Source organism: Hakea prostrata, chromosome 5 (assembly GCF_041222555.1).
Source record: "Hakea prostrata isolate BN-2017 chromosome 5, UWA_Hpros_2, whole genome shotgun sequence".
Lineage (NCBI taxonomy): Eukaryota > Viridiplantae > Streptophyta > Magnoliopsida > Proteales > Proteaceae > Hakea > Hakea prostrata.
The window spans coordinates 33856264-33876388 of record NC_142604.1 but is presented as its reverse complement, the minus strand read 5'-3'; the positions used below and the strand labels follow the sequence as shown (position 1 = coordinate 33876388).

At 41.1% G+C, this 20125-nt stretch overlaps 1 protein-coding gene across 1 annotated transcript; it reads left to right on the top strand.

Moving 5' to 3' along the window:
- The first annotated feature begins 15459 nt into the window (after positions 1–15459).
- Positions 15460–16134, top strand: LOC149015851 (uncharacterized). Its single transcript, XM_089156613.1, has one exon. The coding sequence runs from the start codon at positions 15460–15462 to the stop codon at positions 16132–16134; it is 675 nt and encodes a 224-aa protein (XP_089012739.1).
- Positions 16135–20125: the final 3991 nt, after the last annotated feature.

The following is a 20125-nucleotide window of genomic DNA, read 5'->3' as shown; positions in this document are numbered from 1 at the left end:
TGAGTAAGTCATCTACATACAGTGTCACAAGGACATAATTACCATTGGATCTCTTGATGTAAACACAGTGGTCTTCCTCAGGCATGGAAAAACCATTTTTCATCATAGCTTGGTGGAAGCACATATTCCACTGTCTAGATGCTTGCTTTAAGCCATATATGGACTTCTTGAGCTTTCACACTTTGCGCTCTAGTCCCTTAGCTTCAAAGCCTTGAGGTTGATCCATATAGATCTCTTCCTCCAGTTCTCCATTTAGAAAAGCAGTCTTTACATCCATCTAGTAAAGCTCCAAGTTCATCTGAGCAATAATGGCTAATATGAGGCGGATGGAGGCAAACCTAACCACAAGGGAAACAGTTTCCTCATAATCAACACCCTCTCTTTGGGTGTAGCCCTTAGCCACTAAACGAGCCTTGAATCTCTCAATTGATCCATCCAACTTTCTCTTGATCTTGAGAACCCACTTGTTCTCAATTGCGTTTCGGCCTGGTGGTAAGTCAACCAAGTCCCAAACATGGTTAACTTTTATCGACTCCAACACTTCCTCTATTGCTTTCAACCATCCCTTTGAGCTTGTTTCTACAAGAGCTTCTTGCACGCTCTTTGGTTCATGCTCATCAACTGGAGTCATCTCAGTCATCTCACAGTCAGTCTCTTCAAGAGCTACCATTTAGGCTTCATCCTCTATGTCAAAACGACGACGAGAAACCAGCCCACATTCACTACGATGCAAGTGCATGTTAGATTGCTCACCCTTTGAGGGAGCTATCATATCTGCACTCCCACTCCCACTAGGATCTTTTAGATGAACCCCAAATTCAGTATCCAGAATTTGAATCCTTGGAGTGACAAGATCACTATCTTGTATTTCAAACAATTCCGATGATTATTTGTTAAGTCTTGCAAGAGATGGAAAATCATTTTTCAAGAATGTTGCATCCCTAGACTCAAGTTCCGTTCTCCTCTCACTCTCATCAATCCCAATAAAGACATGGCCCTTCGGGTGTTCAGAATATCTCACAAAGATACACTTTCTTCCTCTAGATCCAAGCTTCTCATATTGGTGAGAGGTAGAGTGAATATATGCTGCACAATCCCATGAGTGCATGTGACTCAAATCTGGCTTCCTTCCAATTCACAACTCATATTGTGTGGAAGGAACCGATTTGGTTGGAACCCTATTGAGGATATAGGCTGCATTCAGCAACACATCTCCCCAATAAGAGATGGGTAGATTTGCCTGCGCTATCATAGATCTCACCATGTCTAGCAAGGTTCTATTCCTCCTCTCAGCAACCCCATTTTGCTGTGGAGTTCCTGGAATAGTAAGTTGACTAGATATCCCCTTTTCATCACACAACCCTTTGAACATATCGGAGAGATACTCTCGACCACCATCCATTCTAAGAGTTTTAATTCTTTTATCTAACCTATTCTCAACTAAGCTCATGAACTTCTTAAACCATTCTAAAGCTCCTGACTAATGAGAAATTAGATAATTGTGACCATACTGTGTATAGTCATCTATGAATGTGATGAAATAAGCCTATCCTTTTCTAATATGCACATTCATGGGTCCACACACATCTGAATGGATAAGTTCTAGAGGAAGAGAGGTTCTCAAAGCTTTTTTGAATGGTTTTCTAGTTGGTTTTCCTACTAGACATGACTCACAAGTTGGCAAATTAGATAGTGAACCTTTGCCCAATAGACTTTCTCTTGCCAACCTGTTCATCCTATCTAAGCCAATATGCCCTAGTTTAGCATGCCACACAATAGAATCAATTCACACAATACTTTGGCAAACAAAAGCACTACTATAATTAAGCAAATAATCAATTGTATCTAACACAATAAACCATTCTGACCACAACTATAAACTGTATCATTTAGATACAAAACCAAAGAATTGTTCTCAAATACAACTCTAAAACTATGTCTCATAAGAAAATTAACAGAAACAAGATTTTGCCGAATGTTTGGAGCATATAGCACATCATGGAATAACAGCTTCCAGCCACCTCGCAAAACTAATTTACATGTGCCAGTACCATGAACCTCCACACTTGAGTTGTTCCCCATCATTATTCTTCTGCTTCCTCTTGGAATACGATAGTATTCCACGAAGCTCGAGTGTTCCCTTGTTATGTGTTCTGTTGCACCTGAATCAACAATCCATAAACGACTTAATTCAGCAAGCATAGAAGAACTTGTTACATAACAAGATGAGGTATAACACAAAGTACATACCTCCTGCTCAGTGCAATCACGAGCAAAGTGATCGGGCTTTCGGCAATTGAAGCAAATCAAAGATGATTTCTTTTTGCCAGCATTGGTCCCCCTTGAACTCTTGGGGCCACTCTTGTTTCTGTTCCCACCCTTGTTTCTTTGCCTGAAATGCTGAGGTTGAGCTTTTTCCCTATTACACTTATAGCCTGCACCCTTACTGGTGCTTGCTCAACAACAAATACTTCAATGGGAGGGGCATCAGCCAACATTTGATCCTCCTCTAACTCAAGGTGCTTGGTAACTTGATAAAAGCAGTCTTTTGGCGCCCACATGCACTCAACTCACTTATCATGTTGTACATGATGGTTATGTGCTGCCTCATGGTGTGACCCTGGCGTATTTTGTAACCATCAAAAGTGAGTCCGAGCTGGTGGCCTCAAGTGGTGGAAATCCCTCCATACTGGAACTTCACTACCTCCCACAAAGACTTTGCAATCCTATGCTTCTCAAATCGAAGCAACAAGTCATCCCTCATAGAGCTTAGGATAGTAATCCTAGCTACTCTATTCTTCCTCTTTTAGACATTGTAAATCTTAAGGTCTCTGCGATGCTGCATGTGCAGTGGTACCTTCTTCAGGTGGGGACTCGGTCTGGTTTATGGTTTCTAGCATATCCTGCTCTTTTAGGAGATATTGCACCTTTTGGTGCCAGATGTCATAATTCCTCTCATTTAGCTTATCTCCTTTGGTGAGGTCATCAACAATACTCTTGGTAGTAGCCATTTAAACTAGATACAATATAAATGCAAGGATGAGTGGTACTAATCTAGCATCAAACACAAGCAACAACAATTCACACTAGGATGGTCAACCTATGGGATAAGCATTTGAACCAAAAGAAATGCCAACAAACATCCAATCAAATCCTCATGCAAATCCACATAGAATTTATATATTAGTTTCATTCTGTGCTTAAAGCATGATTAAACAATCCAAATCAAAACTGCTTTACTAATTTACAAAAATAAACACTCAATCACTTTCATGTTATGAGGTGGTTCACACAGAACGCTTGTACCCCAGTAGTCCCACACAACCCCACTAGGCTCTCAATGCCCAAACATCACTTAGAGTGTTGGGCTTCTTGTTTCCAAAAAGTCAGAAACACATTCTGAACTAGACGGACCACCGTATGAGAGTCCATCTCCCCAAACGGAGTTTCTATCTGGTCCACTGTGATCAGACAGACGTCAGTCTGGTCCTCTGTGGACCAAACGGCATTTGTACGAATCATAGTTCGTCAATAATGTTAAAAATCCATTTTTCTTCCAAAAAATCACCCAAAAAACGCATGAAAAATCCAACAAACATTAAACAAAAATTATCCTCATGGATTATCAATTCATGCTTGTTTTTACATAACGGAACTCACAAGGATCCTCTGTCACATCCTCCCAGCCGGTACCCTAATTGGCATACCCGAGAGTGTGATCCACAACCCCGAAGATCAAGTAATGAGGAAATCATCCTCCCACATATACAGTTTCATAATCATAAATAAGAAATAATCAGGGTTTAAATATTATAACAAAAGAATAAAGCCAAGAAATGAATAATCAATATAATCAGAGGAAAAAATGATACCAGATGTAATCACATCAAAAGAAGTAGAGTGAGGCGGAAACTCACTCCACAAAATATAGCAGAACGTAGAATGTAAGTCTAAAAGAAATAATAACTAAAACAATGGAACTAAGAGAAAAATCTAACATCAGGGTTTTCTATTCTATAAATAACGTCTTCAAAATAGTGGACTTCATCAATCCATCTGAGACGTTCCACGTATACGTTGTCTTTAATCGTAGTACGCATCTTGATCAATTGACGGATCATCAGAGTAATCTTGATGGTTGCCAACACCTTGCGTGTAGTACGCTTCATCGGCTTGCGCTTCATCGTACTGTTCGCCATAGAAATCAGTACCTGTAGAATAGTCTAACAATGTACAAAAAGGAATGAGTTTCGAAGAAACTCAGTAAGGTAGTTAATCCATAACAACATAAATAACATGGAAACAAACCATAACAAGATGCAATGCAATATGAAACAAGTAATGTATGTATGCATCTAAACTCTATGTATGCTGGTCTCTATGGCAGACATGCTTTAAGTCATAGCACCGTATTTCTTTGGGTAGGTCACGCATACGGCTCTTGTTGGTAGTGGGTCCGGGCATCCCTCTCGGACAAACCATGGTAGGGGGTTAAGTCAACACACTCTCTCACAACCATTTGGCATAAGTACCGACGCATGTCAGGGAAAAGCCTAGCCCAATGCAAGTCATCTAGTCAGTTACATCAACTCAGGTCCAGATACTTCCATTCCTCCCCTCTCGAGATCCTTTCCTGTATCCTTTCCAATAGAGTCAGCGTATTCGACTCTCTAAAATACGGACTCATCAACCCTATTGGTTATCCACATATGGTAAATGGGAAGCTCTCATGTGCTCTCACGGATATAACTCACCGGTCTCGAGCGCCCATGAGCCCAAGTCCAGCCATATGCAACCCTCCAATAAATGGCCCCCACAATGTGATTGTCACATCCTCCTAGCCGGTACCCTAACTGGCATACCTGAGAGTGTGATCCACAGCCCGAAGATCAGGTATCGAGTAATCAACCTCCCACATAAACAATAACATAATCATGAACAATAATAATCGATGTGCGAAAGATAAACCATAGATCCAAATAAGGAAAGAATGAATCATATATAAATCAGAGTACTAAATATAATCAGAGTGTCTAAATTAGATAAGTAAAGCGAGGCGAAATCCCACTCTACAACCAGCGGAAAAGTAGTTCTAAAAGAGAAGAAACAGGATAGAATCTAATCCCAATAGCAGGTACAAAAGGTAACTAAATTGTTCTCAATCTTATAGACAATATCCCTATAAGTATAAATCTCATAAATGGCACAAGGGCGCTTCCACTCTATGGTCGGACTAAGCATCGTATGGAGCATAACCACTCGCGGGATCTTCAGTGTAATTGTCGTAACCGCAATCACTTTCCTGGAGATATGCCTCTTCTCCTTGCGCTTCTTCATACGAGCAGTCATGATACTCAGAACCTGTAGAATAGTCTTACAAACATTGTACAAAAAGGAATGAGTTTCAAAGAAACTTAGTAAGGCAATTAAATCCATAATAACATAAATGGCAGGATTACAAAACAAACATAAATGCAATATGGTATGAGATAAACAATGAATGTATGAATCTAACTCTATGTATGCTGGTCTCTATTGGCAGACATGCTTTAAGTCATAGCACCGTACTTCTTTTAGGAAAGTCTCATTCACTCATCATCAGTTGGTAATGGGTCTGGCATCCCTCGGGACATTCCATGGCTGGGGGTATAGGTCACCACTTTCTCACATCACCATTGGTCTAAGTACCGGCGCATGTCAGGGTAAAGCCTAGCCAAATGCAAGTCTTCTACTTAGTTATATCAAGTCAGATTCAGATACGTCCATTCCTCGTCCCTGACGATCCTTTCCGGTATCCTTCACACTAGAGTCCTCATAGTCCCTGACTACGGACTCATCAACCCTATTGGTTATCCACATATGGTAAACGGGAAGCTCTCACGTCCCCTCACGGGTTGGTTACCGGTCTTGAGCGCCCGTGAGCCCAAGTCTATCCATATGCAACCCTACCAATAAATGGCCCCCACAATGTGATTCCTGTCCTCTCATGGGTTGGTTACCGGTCTTGAGCGCCCATGAATCCCCATTGCTACCATGGGTCGTTCGGTCTCAATACCCCTCCGATTAGGGTTTGACATAACGGGACATCCTAGCCAAACACTACTAGACAGTCCTAAATATGTCATCCAACAATTTAGGAAGGTGTCCAGAGGGCATCTCCGGAAACATCCCATAATATTCCCGTAGTAGTCCAAGGCAAGAAGTGTCAAAAGGACACCTCTCCTTTCCAAACCATACTTAAGCATCCACAAGCATCAATTCATAACATCACATATATGGTAACTTCATATATGGAAAGAAATCAATATTTACAATCAACTTGTACATAATTGGTAAGTAAATCATACATGAGTCAATTTAATATAAACAAGTAATGCTACTGATATCAAGACCGTACCACAGTAGTATAACATTATAAGAATCTAATTAAAGAAATAAATTAACAAGATTCAAATATAGAAACTAAGATATGCAATTTATGTTGTTAAAGAAGTAACCATCCTTACCTTTGATAATTTGCAAAGGAATCCTAAGAAATCAAGTAAGATCTTGACAAACTTGAGAAGAAGGTCCTAAACAAGTGTATACAACATATTAGGAAAGATCCCTAACAGAAAAGATATCAAAACATCCAAAACAGACCAAATCTGGAGTTGCTGTACTCATTGGTCGATTGGATTGGTCTAATGTCCCAGTCGACCAATCAGTCGACCAATGGAGACAGTGGCCTACAAAATCAGAGTTTTAAGAATAAAGAACTGAATTTGGTGGTTCAAAAGGGTACTAAACAAGGGGTAAACTACATTGGCAGTATCCTAACATATAGAGGACCTCAAAACACTAATCGAATCAAGTTTTCAAGTTACAAATTAGGAAACAAAAAGTTACCATAATTCGATCAATCATGGTTCTTGAAGAATTCAAGATAGAAATCATAGACAAGAACAATAGGAGAATGAATCATTGATTCAGATAAAGATATCATGGAAGGCATACTTAGATCTTCAAGAAAATAGACCTAAGAGCATAAATCTAAATAAGGAAACAAAACCTACCATAGATGTAACTGTCATGATTCATGAAGAAAGCATGGTATGGTAGAAGAGAAACAACTAGAGATTGATAGATCATGGATCATGTAAAGAAAACACAGCAATTGACTACTAACATGATCAATATAGTAGATCTAAGAAGATCAAAATTTAAATCAAAAGATGAACAAAGACAAGATCATGATTTGATAATGATTCCTTCAAAAGCTTGCAATGATCATGGTTAAGATCATTGCATTAGCCATTAATCCTTAGGAAGATCATGAGAGACAAGTCCAGAGATGTTTGCAACAGAGAATGCAGCATCTCCTCTACTGTCTCAACTCTAAAAGGAAAGAAAAACAGAGATGGAGAAGAAGAAGAGAGTGTAGACATACCTTTGATGCAAGAGGAAGAGTTTTGACGAAGATCCGTCAAGATAAACACCAAGGACGCAAGGGAGATGACTTGCAGAGGTCTTTGGTTCGTTCCAAAGAGTTTGGACGCAGAAAATACGAAGTAGACTCGAGATTGGACTTAAATAGAGCAAGCAATACCTAATTACCAAAGACAGAACCCATTGGTCGAGTGGATTGGTCGACTGGTCCAGTCGACCAATCAGTTCAGCAACTCCTAAATAGGGAATTGAAGGCCCAGATCAAATCCAATCCTAAAGGGGTTTTGCACACATATCAAGTGACTTACCTAATAGGTAGAAATGCCTTCAAACCATGATAGAGAGCACTCCAAGTCCATCAACTAATCCGATCTTCATCAAGATTCAGTTTCCATAAATAGAACCTCATCATCAACACTCATGGATTCATAGCTAGACACAAAGTCCTCCACTGGGATGGCCCAAAGCTGACTTCTTACTTTACTTCGAGTCACTGGACCTACAAATAACAAAGTTTCTGGGTCAAGGTTAGGGCTGGGTTTCACAGTGATTCCCGTCCTCTCACGGATATAACTCCCCGGTCTTGAGCGCCAGTGAATCCCCATTGCTGCCACGGGTCGTTCGGTCTCAATACCCTTCCGAATAGGGTCTAATATAATAGGGGTATAACCTAGCCAAACACTGCTAGACATCCCTAGGTATGACAACCAATGATTCAGGAAGCGTCGATGGGCAACCCCGGAAACATCCCATACTATTTCCGATAATGTCCAAGGACAGAAGTGTCAAAAAGACACCTCCCAATCCCAAACCAAACTTAATCAAACACATTCTCAGATCAGTCATGACATACACAACCAATAGTTCATCATATAAAAGAGAATGTAAAGGCAAAATCAGATTCAGCAGTAATAAGTAATTCATATAACATGAATAATGAAAAAGATGATATAAACAAGTGCTACTGTTCTCACAGTAGGAGATCAGAATTAAAGTACAACAATAGTAGGTAATCTCATAGTTTCACAAAGTAGAAACCAGAGAACAAGTAATCTATGTAGTTAAGGAAATAACTGTCCTTACCTTCTAATTCGCAAAGGAACTTAGAGAATCAAGTAAGACCTTGACTAAACCTGAGAAAAGAGTCTTAAACAAGTGTATACTATGAGTTATGAAAGATACATGGAAGGAAAGATTACAATTCAATCAAAATAGACCAAGAATGGGGTTGTTGTACCCATTGGCCGACTGATTGGTCTACTGCCCCAGTCGACCAATGAGTCGACCAACAGAGACAGTAGCCTACAAAAATCAGAATTTTTAGAATATGAATCCGAATTTGGTGGTTCAAAAGGGTACAAAATAAGGGGAAAACTTTAATGAAAACATCTAAGTCTATAGAGGACAACAAACCATTAATCAAATCAAGTTTCCAGGTCACAACTCAGGAATCAGAAAGTTAACCTAATTAGGTTAAACATAGATTATGAAGGAAAAATATAATATGATCAAGGGTAAGGAAATAAAATTAATAGGTTACAATTCTAGTAAGGAAAATAAAGTGAGAGTATTCTAACATGATCAAAATAGGGGTTCTTGATCTTACCCAAGAAATTAGGGTTTCACCCTTATTGGCTTCTATGAAAAAGGTTGAGATCACAGGAGGGAGGGAATTGATGATAGGCCAATTACAACAAGAAGAATTTAAGAATATTGAATTTAGACCAACCTCCACATTACCCATGAGGTTTCCCTCACATGGGGGGGTTACAAAAAGGTTCCCCTGATGACCACACAAGGTTAGGGTTTCAAGGATTCAACTTGCAAGGGTTGAGATCATGATGATGATCATAGATCTCAAGAACATGATGAGATCATGGAATAGATGGTTGCAAGAATGCAGCATCATCTTCCTGATCTCAATCAAGAACAAATTCAAGAAAAGAAAAATCAGAGATAGAGAGGAAAGAGATCATACACATACCTTTGATGCAGGAGGATGAGGATTGCTTGAGTTCTTGCGAGATATCAACCAAGGATGCAAGGGAAGCGATTAGATTAGGGTTCTAACTCGTTCTAGAGGCTTAGGAGGCAGATTAGGCGGAGTATTCCCGAGATTAGACTTAAATAGAGTAGCCACGATTCAAATTTCAAAAACAAAATCAATTGGTTGATTGATTGGTTGGACTAGTCCAGTCGACCAATGAGTCGACCAATCAGAACGACAACTTCAAAACAGGGAATTGAAGGCTCAGATCAAGTCCAAACATCAAGGGGTTTTGCACACACCTAAAGTGGCATACCTAGTAGGTAGAAATGCCTTCAAACCAATACAGAGAGCACTCCGAGTCCATCAACTAATCCAATCTTCATCAGTGTGCAGTTTCCATAGAAGGGGCACTGATATCCATACTCAAGGATTCCACTCCAGCCATCAAGTCTTCAACTGAAATGGCCCAAAGTTGACTTCTTGCCTTACTTCGGGTTGCTGGACCTACAAACAACAGGGTTTCCGGGTCAGGGTTAGGGCTAGGTTTCACATCCTCCCACTGGGATCCCAACTAAAAATTTAGGGTTTCTCTCAAACCCTTGATCCTCCCATTGGACCCATTCAAGAAAAAACAAACAATTGGGAGGAACAAAGAATCGTGGGAACCTGGCTCTGATGCCAATGTAGGTTAATCTATCTATTCTATAAATAGATAAGAGAAAGATCCTTACCTAGATTTGTTTTTCCCAATATAGAAAGATCACAGCGGAAGTAAACTTGAATCCACATCCCCGTTCCTCCACGAAATTGTCACCGGTTAATTTCCACAATCACACATAAAGGGAATAGACTCCACAACCCAAATGTCGTGGGGATAAATGGAATAAGATTGAGATCCAAAACTAAGAGAAGAGAATCCTTGAAAGCTTTCATTTCTACATTTATTTCTTGGAGAGAGAGAGAGAGAGAGAGAGAGAGAGAGAGAGAGAGAGAGAGAGAGAGAGAGAGAGAGAGAGAGAGAGCGAAAATCGTTTTTAAAAAACTCACGAATGCCGTAATGCAATTGTTTTACTCGTGATTCGGCGGTTTCCTAAATATAACCCTATATTTAGTAACCACCCATAAGTGAGTTTCCAATTTTGCACTTGGACATATTTAATTTAATAAATGTCAACAGAAACTAATAAAGATGAGATCGTGCTTGTTTTGTCGATTGGTAAAGAATGGAACGGCTGCGAAACCGCTACTGTTCTTATCAATGGATTGCTTTCTCATTGGAATTCTATAATCATCCTCCATTAATCTTTTTCTGAAGGATGAATCGTTTGCTTCTTCTTGTGCACCATAACAGTGAACCCCAACCCCAAAACAAATGCCAAAAGCAAAGATCCAAAAACAATTAAAACAAGATGCTAAGCAAATTAACCTGTTTTATTCCGTTAAAAATTATGTATAATAACAAAGATCCATCTAATTGCTTCCACTTTACCCTAAACCAGAGTTTGACACCTGGATGATGAGGATAGGGTGGATGTCATGGAAAGAGGAATAGATTCAACTGTTTTATCTGATATTATACATGACTAATTAATTGAGCTTAAACCATCTTCTTGCTAATTATCAAAGTTGCACCTCTCATCTTGATCTTTCCAGCTAGATTTATAGTTTTGGGTTCTATGTTTTGCTTCTTCAAAGAGATCCATCAGGCCAACTTCAACCTTAATCTGAGAAATTTCTCCCAAAACAACTTCATTAATGATGCGAGGAAAATTGCACCGAACCTGTGGACCGGGTTCATAATCTTCATCCAGGTTAGACCGTAACCGGGGACCCACCAAAACCTAAATTAATGATCATAAAGGTGTCGTATTTCAGTGATCAGTCTGGTAAGATCTCCCGAACCATGCAAGAGACGAGGCTGACTTGTAGGAGGCAACTATCAGCATAGCAGTGAAACCCTACTTGCTTTTCGAATATCTAGAAGGAAACCCTACGATCTAACGGCCACCGAAAGAGATCGAGACTTCACTCAACGGTCAAGAATTGGAGGTAAGGTCTATATAAACAAATGATCAACTCATCCCAAAGGTATCTGAATCGTTCCCCAAGTATGTATTCATTATTATTCTCTGCAACTTGCAAGAGCCTTGGTGATTAGTTCAGTAACTAACTTAAGCTTTGGAGGTGGCCTCCCGACCCCCACGGTCGGGCCACATTTAACTCTGTTTTGCAGGCCATCATCAAGGAATCTGGAGGCTTAACATTTTCTGGACGCATCATTTGGCGCTGTCTGTGGGAAACGCTTCAAGAAGTCATGGTAACCAGATCGGCAGCAGCGGCTGCAGCAGCTCAGTGGATAGCAAACATCCCACCACTTCCTAAGGATAATAATCCATCAAATGTTCCCCAAGGAAGTCAACCCCCTAAAATATGTGGAGACGGAGTTGATGGAATCGAACATCAAAACCATCCGTATCCTCTTCAGCATCAAGTGGACCAAATGCAGGTCCAATTCCTAGAGATGCAGGATATGATCGGCACATTGGTCAGACAGGTAGTGGCTCCTTAGGCTCCTGATCAAGTAGAATATCAGACACATGCGGAAGGAGCAAAAGAGCGAATACCACTCATTCGGGCGATTTCTGTCGAAAGGGAAGGACAACCAACAGAAGGCCAGAACTTTGGCCCAAACGCTTAAAGGGACCTACTATGGGGAGCCCGAGATTTGAGAGCTGGCGAATTTCCAAGAAGAGACTATTGGTATGATAGGCCGCAGGCCAACCGAATCGAATCCCTAACGAGATTGCTGAGAGGAGTTCGTACTCACTCTCCAACGTCCAAGCGATTGGAAAGAGCGACTGTTGGTAGAGGATGGACGATCATTGCATATCGGCCGAGAGCTTGCCAACATAAACCAAAGGTTGGGGCAACTCTCTCGAGGGCGACAAACTGATGATATTTATTCAGTCATCCGGAAGACTCCTTTTACTAATGCTATTGCCCTATTCGTGTTTCCACATAATTTAAGACTCCCAACTTTCATAGCATTTGATGGTTCAGGAGACCCTACTGCCCATACTAGCTATTATCAGCAAACCATAGCGGTAGCTGGAAACTCTGACGAAATTCTTTGCAGGGTATTTGCCTCTTCCCTAACCAGGGCAGCCCATAAGTGGTTTTCGAACCTTCCTTCGGGAAGAATCAATGATTTCGACGACCTTGCCCGCAAGTTCATCGGACGTTTCTAGAGTGGTATCCAAATCAAGAAGATGGAGGAAACACTCTTTACAATCAAACAGGGAGGGAATGAATCGATTCGGGAGTACCTGAAGAGATTTAACAAAGTCACCATGGAAATAGAGAATTTGAATGAACAAGTGGCAAAAACTGCTCTCTTTATGGGGCTAACCAACTGAAAGCTATTGGAATATCTACTTCAGAATATGCCATCCACCTATGCTGAATTAATGAAAAGGTGTCAAAAGCGGCGGATGTAGCCAGAGATACTTGATGCACGACAAGGAGAGTCTAAGACTGCGACTAAGGAACAAAAGGTCCCCGAGAAAAGCAAAAAACCAAAACAACTTGTTCAGGATCGTGATCGGGCCACAAAGTCACGTCCAACTTGGAGGTGGCGATCACCTGATCAAGACGAGTATACACCATTAAATGCTCCCCGATCGGAGATATTGATGCAGATCACAAATCAAGATATTTTGGAAATGGCCATCTAAGATAGTTACGAAGACCGAAGAAAATAATATGAAGATATACTGTCGATTTCACAAAGATTTTGGGCACTACACTAATGACTGTAGGCACCTCAAGGCAGATATCGAAAGATTAATCAATCAGGGACATCTCTCAAATTTTGTGAAAGTTCATGAGGATGAGAAGCAAACGACTAATGAAAAACAGGGATCGTTCGGTAAGCAAGGAGCGTTGTGTCGAAGCTCCAAAGTCTAAAAAAGGGAAGGAATTGGCAAGACCTAGTAGATCCCCTATTCTCACTATATTTGGAGGACCCGGACCTGAGTCCTTGAGGAAGTTGAAAGAAAAATCAAGATTCATAGGATCGGAAGAATCCCAGAAAAGGAAGAAAGTGGAAGAAATTCCCATCACTTTCGGGGAAGAAGACGAGCAAGGCGTGAGTATGCCTCACGATGATGCAATTGTTATCAAAGTAGAAATTGGGCGAATAGAGGTACACAGGGTCCTAATAGATACAGGATCTTCGGCTAATCTTCTCTCCTATGAAGCTTTTCAGAAGCTAAAGGTTGAGAAAGATCTAATGAAGCCATCTTCAACACACCTTTATGGATTCGCTGGCTCATTTGCTATAGTCGAGGGATCAGTTCAGCTAGATCTTTCGGTAGGGAATTTCCCAAAGGAATTAATCCACCATTCGAGTAAACTCTCTGGTGGTTCGGGACCTTCCTGCCTACAACATGATCCTCGGTAAGCCTTTGTTAACAACGCTAGGCACTATAGTCTCGCCAAAACATATGAAGATAAAGTTTCCCACTGACAATGGAATTGGGCAAGTAGTTTCAGATCGAAACTCTCCCGACAAGTGTTATGTGGCTTATCTTAAGGACAAGGAAGGACCAGAAAAAGCCACAGCCTTACCAATTGAGGTAAGGGATGATCGGAATGAAGATACCATGCAAAGGCCCGAACTAGTGGAAAAATTAGAGCAAATCTGCTTAAGGCTAGAAGATGGGACAAAATCCACTTATATTGGGTCTGAGCAACCAGAACCCTTCAAGGAAGAACTGAAAACTTTTCTTCAGAAAAGTATAGATGTTTTTGCCTAGTCAGTAAGCGATATGCTAGGAATTGATCGAGTTGTGGCCGAACATAAGCTTTGGATCAATTCAGAATTCAAGCCCATAATTCAGAGGAGACGGAACTTCTTGAAGGAACAACACGAGGCTATCCAAGGAGAGGTCGAGAAATTGAAGAAATCTAGTTTTATCGAAGCCATCAAGTGCCCAACATGGTTGGCTAATGTGGTGATGGTAAAGAAGTCGAACGGGAAGTGGAGGATGTGTACTGATTACACGGACCTCAACAAAGTATGTCCGAAGGAGTGTTACCCTTTACCGCGCATAGATCTTTTAATCGATGTAACTGCTGGGTATGAAACACTAAGTTTCATGGATGCCTATTTGGGATACAACCAAATCTTGATGAAGAAGGAAGATGAGAAATTCACAACCTTCATGACTGATAGGGAGAGTTATTTTTATAAAGTTATGCCATTTAGTTTGAAGAATGTGGGAGCTACATATCAGAGAGATGTGAACAAGATCTTTAGTGATCTAATCGGGAAAAACATGGAGGTATACATCGATGACATGCTACTCAAGAGTCTATAGAGGACAGGACACATTGCAGATCTTAGGGAAGTATTCTCCATTTTAAGGAAATACCAGATGAAGCTAAATTCGGAGAAGTGTGCCTTTGGTATATCTTTGGGGAAATTCTTGGGGTTTATGGTTTCCTAGAGAGGAATTGAGGCAAACCTTGTCAACATACAGGCTTTGATCATATGGATCCCCCAAAGACCGTTTGAGATATTCAATGCGTGACCGGACGGATAGTAGCCTTGACCCGATTCATTTCACAATCGGGAGAAAGATCCTTTCTTCAAAGCCCTGAAGGATTTAAAGGGAAGTACAGAGGCTCGATGGACAGACGAATGTCAGAAGGCATTCGAGGAGCTAAAGAGAAGACTTGGGCAACCACCACTGCTTTTTGGCCTAAGAAGGGCAAAGTTTTGCAATTATATTTGGCGTCGTCACAGTTGGCTGTAAGTACTGTTCTCATTCGGGAAAAGGAGAAGAAACAGTGGCCCATTTACTATATCAGCCATGTACTCCTGGATCTTGAAACAAGATATTTGACGATTGAGAAACAGGCGTTAGCACTTTGATAGCAGCCCAAAAATTGAGACCATACTTCCAGGCTCATCCGAAGAGTTGCTGACTAATTTCCCTTTGAAAAAGGTCCTGCTCAAACCCGATTTGTCGAGAAGAATGGTAGCATGGTCGGTCGAGTTAGGGGAGTTCCAGGTGGAGTTTAAACCCCGAACAGCTATAAAAGCACAGGCTTTGGCATATTTTATAGTGGAATCCGTCACCCCGATCAAGCAAGGAGAAGAACCTATCCTGCCAAGTATGTGGCATATATATGTTGATGGTTCTAGCAATAAATTTAGTTCGGGAGTGAGAGTTTTGTTAAAAAGTCCAGGAGGCTTCCTAATTCGGTATGCACTGAGGTTCAGCTTTGTGGCAAGCAACAATGAGGCAGAGTATGAAGCTTTCATCGCAGGGCTCAGGCTCGCTAAAGCTTTGGCAGTAGCTGAAGCAACAATATACAGTGATTCTCAACTTATCGTCAACCAAGTAAAAGGAGAATATGGAATAAAAGAACGTCGCTTACAGAATTACCAAGAGCTGACCAGGAATCTAAGGAAGGAAGTCAAAGAAATAAAGGTATGTCAAATACCCCGAAAGGAGAATTCAGTAGTAGATGAACTCTCAAGGTTGGCAAACGCTAAGGAAAAAACCTTAGAACCATCGGTCTACATTGAGGAGCTAAATTTCCCAAGTGGTAAGGTCAACTTCATTTCATATATAGAAAGCAAAAAATGCTGGATGTACCCCATTATTGAGTATATTCGGGATGATAAACTCCCCGAAGATTTATAAGAGGCACGCTCGGTAAGAGTTCGTCCGGCAAGATTTACTATTCAACACAAAAGCTATATCGAAAATCCTTTGCAAGACCTTTACTTAGATGTGTTGGTCCTGAAGGAGCCAAAACTGTGTTGGCCGAAGTTCATGAAGGTATCTGCGGAGCACATATGGGTGGACGGGCCCTAGCGAACAAAATCTTTCGTCTTGGGTTATGTTGGCCCAAGTTGGAAGAAGAATCCAAAAAATACGTTTGGTCTTGCAATCAGTGCCAGATACATTCGAACGTGCCAAAGCAGCCTGCCACAATACTCACGTCAATTCTGAACCCTATTCCATTTGCAATGTGAGGAATAGATTTGATGGGAAAATTCCCAAAAGCAACGAGGAGAAAGGAATATCCGATCGTAGCAATTGATTACTTCACTAAATGGGTAGAGGCAGCTCCTCTAGCGTCGATCACAGAAAAAAAAATGGAAAAGTTAGTGCTGGAGTCAATCATCCACAGATTCGAAATTCCAAAGGTACGGTGACCGATCACCAGAACTCAGTTCGATAACCCCTAGTTCGAACTCTTTTGCAATACTTATATGATCGATCACTGAATGTCGTCTGTAGCATACCCTCGAAGTAACGGTCAAGTAGAAATAACGAACCGAACGTTACTGGATTGAATCAAGAAAAGGCTCGAAGACAACAAATCCTTATGGACGAAAGAACTACAAAATGTCCTTTGGGCATATCAAACGACCGTCCAAACACCTACTGAAGAAACTCCATTCAGATTAACATGTGGGTCGGAAGCACTTGCATCGGTCGAGATAATGGCAGGAACCATTCGAGAAGGAGAATTCGAAGAACGAACGAACGAACGAGGAAGGGTTATTAGATAGCCTTGAATTATTGGATGAAATTCGTGCAAAAGCAATAGCCTAAACTCAACAATATCATCGAAGAATAGCACTACAACACTCGAGTAAAACATCGGCAATTCCGAGCAGGGGATTTGGTACTAAGGAACACTCTTGCGTCAGACCCACGCCATCAAAGAAAGTTGGACCCAACATGGGAAGGACTAAATATGGTTATCAAGCAAGCAGGTTCGGGAGCTTACAAGCTGAAAGATTTGGGGACTGACCGTGTATTAGACTGATCGTGGAACGCGAAGCATTTGAAGAAATATTTTTCTTAAAGTTGTCAACATTTTTTCTTGAAGATTTTTATCAATCTTGATCCAGTTGATCTATAATTACTTAATGCAAAATACTGGTTTTTACTTCCAAATCTTTTGATTGGGGACCGTATATAGCAGAGTACATTTAGAATCAAAAGGCTTTAGGTAACACTGCATGAGACCTTCGATCAAAAGGCATCGGGTAAAACCGAGTGGGACCTTCGAAAGCCCGAAATACTCTCTGGAACTTTTGGGTAAAGGCATCGGGTAGCACCGAGTGGGACCTTCGAAAGCCTAGATGAAAATTCTGCATAATTTTTTAAGGTCAAGGGCATTGGATAAATTTCGAACAGAACCTTAAAAAGCCTAGGAAGTTTTTACTTTCTAAGGTAATGGCATCGGGTAGCACCGAGTGGGATCTTCGAAAGCTGAAAAATTTTCTAAGGAAAATTTTCAGGTCTAAGGCATCGGGTAAAACCGAGTGGGACCTTCGAAAATCACAAAAGTTAGAAGGAATTTTTCGGTGTCAGGTATATCGGCTGTACACTGAGTATAACTATCGAACCCTTAGAAAGAATCCCTTAGAAACTCTTGTGGATCAAAGGCTTCGAACAAACCGAACGCCACTTTCAAAAGCTAGTCGGGCGAATCAGATATGATTCAGTTCGACCCCAAGCTAAGTCCCCAGACGATAAAGAAGTGTTACACTCAGACGACTAACACAAAAAAGGATTTGCATTTATTCAAAGGCCAGGTTATACAATGTTTGGGATATACTATACAACGTTCGGGATATACAGAGTATTCTAACATCTTGGACAAGGAACATTTCAGTAACAAAAACTACATTCGGGAGACGAAATGATACCTTGGACAAGGAATATTTCTTCAAAAGAACAAGAATTTAACCAATGACTGATAAGAGTATCCCAAACCCATCATTTAGCTTTTCTAGGATCCTTATCCTTTGACTGATGAAGAAACTTGATCTTTGGTCGCTGAGATAAGAAGGAAAAGTAAATCTGGCGACGAGTTCTAGAATTTATCTCCTGTAGTCCTTTGGATTGTTGTGGAAGAAAGATTGATGCCTTCCGGATTGACATTTGGAGCGTCTTCTTCTTCCTTGTTTTCTGCAATCTCCTCTGTTATTGGAGTTCCAGGAGGTGAATCGTCAAGGTACAATGTAATGTCTAGATTAGGAGCAATTAGATCTTCAACGTCTTTGCCTGTTTGTGGAAGTTGTCCATAGTACTCCTGCAACAAGAGATTTTTTATTCAGAAATAAATAAAAAAATAAAAAAGAGGAAGTGATTTCAGTACTGAAGACTCCCATCACCAAGGATTTCTTAAAGACATCATCGGGAACAGAATCGAAAGCTTTGCTTTCGGCCGGTGTTTGGGCAAGAGAGCACCACTTCGGAGCTTTGTCAAAACTGCCTGTAACACAAGTAGACCAAGAAGACATCTACAAATTTGCAAAAGATTGAGGAACTTGATCAGGGGCAGCTTTGGGAGTTTCTTGTTTAGAGGCGCCTTCGGGAGTTCGTTCCTCGAGGTTTTGAGCAGTTGGAGGAACATTCTTTGCCACACCTTCGGGGTCGGAAGGTAAGGCATGCTCATCATCCAAATATTTGTTAATAATTGGACTGGTTGGATTAGCTGGCAGCGGATTGTTCTTCTTGGCAACCCAAGTTGGAGTTGGTAGATTCAAATCCACAAAAGTCTCCTCAAAGATTAAGTCCATTATGCTCTTCGATTGGGAAGGAAGGATCAGCCATCAGAACACTCTTCCATACGTCTTTGACACCCTCTCGATAGGCAACTAGATTGTATAAGTTGAGCAACTCATCGAACGGAACGTTGTTCAAATATTTCAAGACACAAGCTTTCCGAACGTCCAACTTCAGATCTTCGGGACCTTGGGGAGAAGCAGCAGTTTCCAACTTCTCTTCCAATTCTTCCTTTTCCCGAGTGAGATCCTCAATCTTGGATTCTGAGGTCCAGGCACTTTTCTTCAACTCTACTAGCTCTTTTCTCATCTCCTCCATTCGGGACTTAGCAGTAATTAGTTCCCCTGCAGAAGGACGAAGTTGGACAATCTCCTCCTCCAACTTCGAGATTTCTCCTAGCCTCTTCTCAGCAAGCTCATTACTGAGATTAACGTCAGCATGTAAACGACCAACTCTCATATTCGCTTCCATCTCACGATGGAAGTTCTAAGTAAGAACCCTATCACAACAATACGAAAGCAAGATAGCCTATTGTAGAGGTTCTGGCTGGGAAGGGAGTCAAAAGAATCAGGACATACCTGATGTTAGCATTCACCAGTTCATCATTGGACAACTTAGTCAGGACTTTTCGATCGCATGGAGTTCGAGCATTAAAGGCCTAGTCAATGGACGCGTCGGTATTTAAAAGAACTGGATTCCGAAGATTCACCCTCCATTTGGGAACATAGATTTCCCCCTGATCAACTTTGCTCCTCTTAGAGGCAGCATCATTGATCAGCTCCCTTCTCCTCTTGACAAGGGCAGTATCATCATGGGTGGATTCTTCAACTATCACCGGATCTTTTCCTTTGGCAGCACGATCCTGCCTTGTCCTCAGAAGCCCCTTCGGCAGAGTAACCCCTTTCGGGATAGTAATAGATGAAGCCTTCTTTGGGGAAGGGGCGCCCTCGGGAGAATCCTTTTTTCCCTTCCAGGGAACTCTCTCCTCGGCAGCGGCCAAACCTTGTTGAGCCAAAGAAAAGATGTGTTGCGGTTAAACTTGGGAGGCACTGCAGATCAACAAAAAATCAAGGTCATTATAAGAACAAAAGACCACAGGCGC

Excerpts from the sequence above, each read along its gene's own strand:
- LOC149015851 (XM_089156613.1), top strand. The coding sequence starts at position 15,460 with ATGGTAGCATGGTCGGTCGAGTTAGGGGAGTTCCAGGTGGAGTTTAAA.